At 40.3% G+C, this 10,073-nt stretch overlaps 1 protein-coding gene across 2 annotated transcripts in view; it reads left to right on the top strand.

Moving 5' to 3' along the window:
- Nrg1 (neuregulin 1) overlaps window positions 1-10,073 on the top strand; it is a 1,208,067-nt gene that overhangs the window by 419 nt on the left and 1,197,575 nt on the right. For both annotated transcript variants that reach the window (XM_023722043.1, XM_023722047.1), the window contains exon 2: window positions 1-369. This exon is cut by the window's left edge and continues 17 nt beyond it. In XM_023722043.1, coding sequence (XP_023577811.1) covers window positions 1-369 — 369 coding nt within the window. The remainder of the gene's footprint in view (window positions 370-10,073) is intronic.

The following is a 10,073-nucleotide window of genomic DNA, read 5'->3' as shown; positions in this document are numbered from 1 at the left end:
GCCCGCCCGCCGAGCACCTGCCGCCCACCGCCAACGGGACGGCGCCCTCGTGGCCCACGGCCCCCGCGCCCAGCGCCGGCCAGCCTGGGGAGGAGGCGCCCTATCTGGTGAAGGTGCACCAGGTGTGGGCAGTGAAAGCCGGGGGCTTGAAGAAGGACTCGCTGCTCACCGTGCGCCTGGGGACCTGGGGCCACCCCGCTTTCCCCTCCTGCGGGAGGCTCAAGGAGGACAGCAGGTACATCTTCTTCATGGAGCCCGATGCCAACAGCAGCAGCCGCGCGCCAGCCGCCTTCCGAGCATCTTTCCCTCCTCTCGAGACCGGCCGGAACCTGAAGAAGGAGGTCAGCCGGGTGCTGTGCAAGCGGTGCGGTAAGTTCGCGGCCCCTGCGGGCGGCGCGCGCCTGCGGGGCGCGGGCCAGATGCGCGGGGCTCAGGGCTCGACGGTGGCGGGCGGGGGGTGCGTCCTGGAGTTGTGAGGGGAGAGTGGGGGACGCCGAGCGGTCCCAGCAGCCAGCCTTCGCCGGCTCCACAGGCGGCGCCTTCTCCACCTTCCATCCTAGTTGTACCAGTTGGTGAAGTCCAAGTTTGGTCCTCGGTTGGGGCTGCCTGAAACTTTTTAATCTTTGGGGGTTTGGTTCTGCGAGTAAAATGAAATGTGCCTGCTGCTTTCTTGCGTGTGGGTTGTTGAACTAGGCTTTGGTGAGGAGCACTGAGTGTAGGTCCTCAGGATTTGAACACCTTGCTTTTACTTTTGGGTCCTGCGTGTGGAGATGATACGGTCAGGGACTGCTGGTGTCTGTTGACAGCGGGAGAAGGAAGGAACAGTGGGGTGGAATTCAACCACAGATGTGGCAGAGTTTTTGGTGAAGTAACGTCCACCTGGTCGGTGCCATCTGTACCTTGGGAGTATGTGCATGAGACGGTAAAGTGTCTTTTTTAAAAAGAGAAATCATCTCAAGGGTTTTTGTTTTCACAATGTTGTGGTTCGTAGTATGCTTTGGCACCTCAGTGAATCAGAGCAGATGAACGTAATTATGCAGCTTCGCCTATAGGCCCCAAAGAATCATTTCAGAAAAGAAGTTTAGCAATCGATTTCCCAGAGCTTTTCCAGTTTTAAGGCTGAAGGATATTTTTCCCAAGTCTGCATTACATTACCAGGTTTGAGCAATTACCTGATAATCTAATTATGTTGCTGAGGTAGCATCACATTTATGCCACTCATAAAAGAATTTCTAGGATGTAAATGTCTGTATCATTTCCTGATTACCATATAATCACTAACACATAGCAGGGTTTCTTCTCAAACCATAAATTAGCATGATTACACATTGCAGATTCTAACATGAATAACAGCTTTTTCCCTTGGTCTTTATATACAGTATCTGTCTAATAGATGGTTGGATTAATTGAATTCTCGCAAAACTCCACATCATTCCCTCCTCAGTCTGCCTGTGATGCAAAGTGTGACAATTAATTTAAATTGTACCTGGTGTTGGCCAATTATTGAAATTTCTGGTTGGCATTTGTGGTGCTTGTGTCGTGCAATTAATTAATACCTAAGGATTTGGTTTAATGACAGGAAAATGCAGTGTTCCCCCACCATTCCTTTATGTTAACAATGTGCTTGGTGTGCCAGAGACCTGTTAAAACTGCAGTGCTCTGTGGACAGAAGCCCTTCAGAGTGGTGCTGAAGAAAGCTGAGTGACGCTGGGATTCCCCAAGACTTCACTGTAAAACATGGGAAATGCTCTGGTGGGAGCTGTCTTATTAGGCAACACAAAGCTCAATACCATGTACTGCAGGTCGTGTTATTCAGTTGTGGAAACTGAAACAAAACCTTTAAGCCATACCATTGCCCAGTTTTCATGTATTTTATTATATGTGACTCAAGAAGGATTTTGACTTTACTCCAAACCAGATGAGTTTCAAATCATTTACTGTACGTGCAAGAACTTAATATAAAGTAGGTGGCTGTAGTTAGCAGTGATTCCTAAGGTGAGGGGACATTACTAAATTAGCAATGGTGTTAGTTACGCCTTTTAACTGGAAACAAATGTTGGACTTGAGGACTTATAAAATTCTTATAAGTGTCCAGGGGATGTTTGGACATGGAAAAAAATCTGTGTTGTCTGGGGATTTAAAATTCTATTTTGTGCTTCTAAGGGGAAAGCAAACTTTACTAAAGGAAGGCAGTCTTGCCTTTTTTGTTTGTTAGAGGCAATACATAGTTGTAAATTGTGATTTTTTTTTAAAGTGAGGTTTTTAATAACTGGAAGCCTCCCTGCATATAATTGAATAGATTAAGAAATCATGAATTTACTGCTTTGGGCTTGTGTGATCATTGGGTTTGGTAATTTTGGTGTTATATAATTTAGAGGAGGATATAATGTAAAACCCCAAGATCAGTTTAGCCAAGGACTAAGTGAAAACGTGTTAAAAGTTTTTCTTGCATTTTTACCCACATAATAGTTACTGCAATATTGGGGGATAAAAATAAACTGTTAATAAATAAATTTTTCAGTTTATTAATAAGCTATTTTCAGTCAATCCACAGTTGGAGTACTGCTAAGGAAGTGTGTGGGTGCATGTGTGTGTGTGCGTGCATGTGTGTTTGTATGAAAACTCGTGAATTCACCCAATTGTATGGTTTCAGTTTAATAGTGCTACTCAGAATCTGCCAGGCAAAGGAATACAGACAACTAGAAAAAGTACACAGCAAGAACAGGGCTAATTTGTTCTGGTTGAGCTGCTTCTGTGTGCTCCTGGTTAGAAGATTTTAGGGAGAGTGATGGAGCAGAGGGTCCTTATCTAAGGACATGAAGTTGCCCCACGGGCGTGATGATTGTGTGTAAGCTTGATGCTAGACTGGAGAAGGAATATAGCAAAGTCATTTTGTGATATCATACCCAGGGGAAACGTTTCCAGATCCTGTGCGCTCAGCTGCAGTTGTCTATATGTTTCTTACTAGTGTGGAAACTACACGTGCAACAGATTAGCCTTAGGGTTGAGCTAATGGAGAGCTTCTCTGACCAACCGCCCAATCTAATATAAACTCCTCAGTAGAGTCTGTACTAAAAGAAGCTAGAGGGAAACGGACCCTCTGAAACAAACTTGCTGTGTTTTAGAAGACAACATATAATTTCATAGCTTGTTTGCTGTATAGTTGAAGTTTGTATAAATTACACTTACTTACACTTATTTAAATTCTTCCTACTCTTTGGCTTTTCTCTTGCTCACTGAATGACCCAAGAAATATCGCTAGGTTTTATGTTCATCAGAATGCAATTAAATTTATGCTGTTCAAAAAGTCATTGTTTGTGCTGCATTTTTAGTTTCGAAAGCATTGTGGTTATAGTAGGCAGAAAATGATTTGCAAAAAGTAATAAAAACATGAATGTTGACTAGCATCCTGTAAATGGGCCATGCCAGATTTGCACATTGATTATGTTCTCCAGGGCCAATCTAAATATTCTGTATATAGCGTGATATCTGAATGAATATGTGTGCATATACCGATAATATATGCATGCTTATCAGACATGATAAATGGTGCTCACTTTTTGTAATTTCCTCAGTGACTGTTTATAATAAACTGTGCTGACCTTATGGTGTTATAGAAATGAAGAAACTGCTGCAGGGATTTTCCAGTCAGCATCGAAGAAAATTATTTTTCTTATTAGCTTTGCATTAAGGAAGTAGCAATAGGAACAGATATGGCTTGACTGCTTGTGCTTTATGAACACATACACATGTAAATTTAATTTCCCAAGTGTTTGTGACTGCTTTTTAAATCATATAAATCTTGCTGTCAAAAATCTCTACCAAATTTCACTTCTGTTGAGGGGAGAAACTGTATATGTATTTATTTATATTTATATTAAAAATGAAACTGAGATAAGCCATTTGGGAAAATAACTCCTTCAAATAAAAATGTTTTAAAGATTCAATTTAAATATTTGACTTAGAATATTTTATTAGCACTGGGGGATAGTTCTTGTCAGTGGTGGGAGATCTATAAATCCTTTGGATCTAGGGAAAGTTTGGCCATATGTCTTCATGCATTAACTAAGACTGGGAAGCTTAAACAACCCTGAGGATCAAAACAATAAGCTGTGCTTCCCTTGGGCTGTAGATTTAGAGCAAATGAGAGAGCACAAGGTGTGATTGGGGAACTTACGGCCCCTGTCAAATATAATGTATTCTTTGTGTAAGAAATTTCCCCTGCTTCAATATTTATTTTCTTCCCTTAGTTTCTCTTAATTATAAAATAACATGTATTAAAACCTATTTTTACATCTCAGTGACAATCTGTTAGCTGGTCAGATGTCCAGAGACTGTCACATTCTCATCTACCCATAGCAATGGTTAGGCTTTCCTGGTTTATTTTTAATGGGCTTAAGTGATATGAAAAAGTAATCTCTCCAGATAACTCTGAGTGGTTATTTCACTTAGCTTTATATAAATAAATAATAATGAAAACAAGTATGCAATCGGAGTTCTTACTCTATCAAACAATTTGTTACCAAAAACATGACATGACTTAGTCAAAGTTTTCATAAGAAAATGCAAACTTTTTTATCATTTTTATTTTTATGTAATAAATAGGCATTGTGGATAGTTTTCAATGTCCTAATTTTTCCCATGCACACGTTACTCTGCATGCTTCTATTATTCTAAAAAATAAGTTGAAATTATAGTAATATGAAAAAAAGAATGACTTAGCTCATCTACCCCCATCATCACCAAAATACCAGTCACTTGATAATACTTGAGCAGTTCCTTGATGATACACTGTGTTTAAATGGAGAGCTTCAACTCAGAATCTTTCTGGGTTGAAGGGCCGCTGTAGTTGAGAGGTTGTGTTTTCAACATTGCTTCAATTGTTTAGTGCTGAAAGCAAACCTGTTTCTGGAGATTTGCTTCCTAGGTTCCTGTCCCCAAATGATTGGTTTGGCTTGAGGGAGATAAAAATAAAAAATTTTGGTAAGGTTGAGAGCTAAAGATTGCTGCTTGGGATAGATCCAGTTTTTAGAAAAATAATCCCCTGTATTGACAGGCTGCCCAAGAATACACACACACACACACACACACACACACACACACACATATATATATTTACTTGATATGGGCCAGCACAGCATGCAGTGCTGGTAATCAAACTTGAGTGCTTGTACTTGCCAGGCAGGCACTTAGACCACTGAGTTATCACCCTAGTCTCAACCTAAGAACTTTCAAGAGAAATAAATAAGTGGTAATTTACCTTATTGTTTGATCTTCTTTAGGAGAACTAGGACATTTTTCCCTATGCAAAATTGCTTCCTTGGAAACTTTTTCCTAACCTTGATTGACCTTTCTAGAATCTTGTAAAAGACATACTTTAGTTTTATTGTAACTAAAAAAAAATATATATTCCACACACTTGGGATGACACTTGGTATTGTCCTTGCACTTGCTCCCTCAGGCTTCTGCTGTGTTTTCCCTTTATCTCCATTTACCTTGTCATGACACAACAGAGGAAGCCATGAGTCAAATGAGGGGCCCATGAGAGGAGCATAGCAGTGTGATAGGATTGCTGTTCAGCATCACATTGACTAGCCTTGTCTTGACATCTTGGAATTCAGTTGCCTGGGTTCAAGTACTGTATGTTAGAAATCAGAGGCCTCAGATCACAACACTGAATGCAGAAGGTCTTGCTGTTCCTGATAGGCTCTTTGTCTATCCCATGAGGACACAGATAATAACCTGCACTGCATCTCTACTTCAGAGGCTGTCCCCACAAAGCCCAAAGCTCTGTCTTTGGATGTCTGCCCTGGTGTGCTGGGAAATATAAGAAAGCAGCACAGAGTGGTGCATGATTCTGGAGCCAATGAGCAGATTTAGTAGGTAACAATTGGCTGAGAGAATCTAGAGGGGAGATTTCTTTCTGCTCTTCTGCCAGAGTATGTGGACTGAACAATGTCCAGGGCAAGAGTACATGCCTGGTGAAGGCATCAGTGTCTTGGTTGTGCGTTCCCTGGGAGCCTAGGATGTGGAAGAAAGAAACTAAGAAGAAATGAAGCCTATCTGCTTTAATAGATTTAGAAAGTTCTACTGCTATCCTAAACATATGCTTCTAATTTGGAAGTTGCTATTAAGGCAAAGAGCTAACAGATCTAGGGGTTAACTAAAACAATGTGCTTGTAACTACTGTACCAAGCTGTTTTTGGTACTCACTAAGTTGTTTTTATTATTATTTTTTTTGCCTCTTTGGTAGATATAGCTCTTGATTTTATGTGTAGATTAAATGTTCACTAATAATACCCGAAGCACCACAGATGATTTTATAATGGCAATTGCCAATATAGGCTAAATTGAGGAAAGGAATTGTGGTTTGATTTAGTTCACTAATTTGGTGAGCTAGATATCAGCAGGAAGTAGCATGGGGGCTACATTCTACTAAGACATTGTGTTCATTCACTCCTGGAACCCCACCTCTGGATTTGGGCTTCAGAGAAAGGTTTTTGAATTTCCTCAAACTTAATTTTCTTTAACTGTTTTTGGATAATATTTATTTCATATATTTTATAGCCCAGCAGGGGAAAATCTTCCCTGTTGTAAATAATAGTACACAAGAGATTTCTGAATGGTCACTGAATGCCTATCTCTGTTTTGAGCTGACCTGTTCCCACATCATCCCAGCTCACTTTGATTTGATTTAATTATCCAGAAATATTATGTTTTCACTTGATCTCTCCTCATAGGTGTTTAATGTAGTCATATAAGGTGCACTTTATGTTGGAGTTCAGATCTTAAAACTGAAGGGGGAAAAAACTGCTTCTGTCCCAGAGAAGCTATAAAAAAGATGATTTTAGACAGGTTGCTTTTCTTTCTTTGAACATCATGTCAGCTCTTGATGACACTGCAGGTGGGATGCATGTGGCATTTGGACTTGGATGAAGAATGGGGTCCTTCTCTTTCACTGTCTCAGTTGGCCCTGGAGGCATCATGGGAGATGAGGTGTTGCTGTGAATAGCAGATGTAGTGGCTGCAGGGAGCACCTTGGCTGCACCTCTCTAAGAACTGAGGAAGAAGTGGACACTTTTTTGCCTTTGGGAGGTGGTCTGGGCAATTGGAACCCTTTGGTACCTCCCTATTATGAAGAGGGCTGCCTCAGAGCTCTTATTGTTCTGTCATCAGCACACCACACTGCAGCACTGAGATCGCCCATGCTCTTTCTATCTTTGCAAAGTACCTCTGTGGTGCTTCTTTCCTCCATTACCTTCTTTCCCACCAGCAGAGATGGGTTCTCTTGTTCTTGCAAGCACTAGCAACTTCTATTTCACTGATATGGGTCTTTTATTAGAAACACTAGCATTTGTAATATATTCTTTTTATGGCGAGAAATCCTTTTTTCATTTGTGGAAAAATAAAATTTGCCATTTTAATTATTTTTAGGTATGCAGTTCAGTGGAGCTAAGTCTTCACACTGTTGTGCATTCATCACCACAAGCCATCCACAAAGTGCTCTCACTTCCCACACATTAAATCTGTGCCCATTAAACACTAACTCTGCATTCCCCTCTCCTTTTCTCTGACAAGCACCATTCTGCGGTCTCTATGAATGTAACTACCCTTGGTACCCTGTGTAAGTGAACTTATTCAGTATTCTTTTGTGACTGCCTTATTTGCATAGGAAGCCTTTAAGTTTAATACATGTTGAAGCATGTGTCAGAATTTTCTTCTTTTTAAAAGTTGAACAGTGTTCCACTGTATGCATACGTGGCATTTTGTTTGTCTATTCATCTATCAGCAGAAACTTGGGTTACTGTAATCTCTCGTGTGTCGTGCAGTGAACCACTGTGAGAATGGGTGTCCAAGTACCTGCTTGAGTTCTTACTATCACTTTTTGGGCATAGACACAGAAATGTAAATCTGTTTACACTTTGGACAAATTGCCACAGTGTTTTCCAGTCACTGCACCATTTTATGTTCCCATAAGCAGTGTACAAGTTTCCAGTTTCTGTATATCCTTCCCAAATCATGTTATTTTCTGTTATTTTTCTACTATTCATCTTCATGGATGTGAAGGGGTGGCAGTCAGTTTTTATACTGTTCTTCAAACAAAGTTTATTTAATGACACTGTCATTAATGATGGACAAAACTTCTCAGAAATCAGGAGTGTTCCACCAATCAACTCAATTTGCACAGAATTTAGAAGCCTAAATCTGAAGCCAGCAAATATTACAACAGATAATAAAATTAAAACAAATTGTAACAAAATTACAACAGATAATAGTTTAATGAAAGCAATGAAAGGTTTAAAGGATACATTTGTCTTTCAAATCTAAGAAAATAATCTTTAACAATAAAACAAAATGCTGCATTTTTATTTGTACTATGATCTGCATGCTTCAGATAGGTACCATAATCTCTTTACATTAAGTACTGCACTGAAATCTGTCGCTCTAAATACTGTTGTTACTAAGCCTCTCTACTCAGAAATTTCCAGTAGATGCACCATAGTTAACTATGGATCCTGACACTCAGGGTTCTTCTCAGTCCATGTGAACCTTATCTTTTGCCCACGTGTAATATGAATGCTATAATCTAGTCTGTGAACAGGTCATATGCTTTCTGAACTCTTCTGTTTTCACACAGGATACTTCTTTTTCCAGGGTTTCCTTCCTCCTCATTTCTGCCCATGGAAGTTCAGCCCTTGCTTTGAGGGAAAGTCAAATACCACTGCTTTGATGATAATCTAAGTAATGATTTCTGACAGAAATACTCTAGATTTTGAGCACAGAATGCCTCCTTTCTGTATATTATAGATATGGTAATATACAATTACAGATATTTCCCTTATTTCATTATAAGTTTGTGTTTATTAATGATTTTTTTTCTGTTTTTGCAGAACCGGGGATCAAATACAGGGCCTTGAACATGTTAGGCAAGCAAGAACCATACTCTTGAGCTACAATCTTATCCATCAAACTGATGTATTTAAAATTTTCCCCTGTAGGTGTCTTTATTTATCCAGCAATCCACACTATCTGTGGACAGATGATTTAGCTTATTCCTAGGAGAAGAGTGCCTTGACCTCATAGTGAAGAGAATCCTTTCCACTTCTACATTAGTGATGGTGCCTGTGTGGTTTTGGGTGACTGACTTAGTTTAGTAGTTACTTGTTGTGTAAAACGAGAAGGTGGAACCAACATGTTCTTTGAGGTTTAGTCAAACTGTAGCTAGTCCTTCTTTGAGAAATGACCCAAAATATGTGAGTCATTTCTGCTCCTGTTTCTGGTACTCTTCTCTTTCTCTCCTCTCATCAGTGATATTCTACAGAGAATAATCCCAGTCAAACAACTGTATACAATCAGAGAGGAGAAAGAGAGCTGAAAGGGAAGAATCCTTCAAGGGGGACATGTCTGCTTTTCTTCCAAATCCTTGTACCTTCTGGCCTTACTGTGACACTGTGTCAGGCAGTCTCAGATACTAACAACTCTTTGGGTTCCCTGGCACTATCTTTTCACAAAGCCCACTCTGTAAATCTGTCTTTGAAATGAACAGGCACCATGAATATATTGTTCTCAGCTATGAAGTTTTAGAACCAGAAAATCCAATTATCTGTTGTAATAAAATACAAAAGATTCAAACTTTTGCAGCAGGTTGTTTTGGTTCCATAAATATGGCACTGTTTTAGCTTCTAATGCTCAATGGACAAAGCCAGATTAGAAAGCAAGAAAAGTTCGGTGTTCAGCAGGATGGTATGGGTCTGTTGATTCCAGGGAGGGATTTCCTGCCATGATGCACAGCTGAGTTAAGGGGCCTCCTTTCTTAACTCATGACTATCATCGTTTGGGCAAGAAGAGGACACAGTCCTTTCATGGGTCTGAAGAGCAATGCAGAAATAGCTTGACAAGTGAGGAATAACTTGATATGATTTTTAAAATCACCTCCTGTGGAGGCATTGGTAGCTTCAGAGTACCAGGGCAAGTTGGGCAGTACTCAGCTGGGCTAGGCCTAGTCTTTCCCCTTCCTGAAGTGTAGCGTCCTGGAGACCCAGGTGGGTTCACACACTGCAGAAGAAGTCAGA

Source organism: Octodon degus, unplaced genomic scaffold, assembly GCF_000260255.1.
Source record: "Octodon degus isolate 3935 unplaced genomic scaffold, OctDeg1.0 scaffold00088, whole genome shotgun sequence".
Classification (NCBI taxonomy): Eukaryota; Metazoa; Chordata; class Mammalia; order Rodentia; family Octodontidae; genus Octodon; species Octodon degus.
Note: the sequence above shows the minus strand (reverse complement) of the source record. Positions and strands in the feature narration are given on the sequence as shown.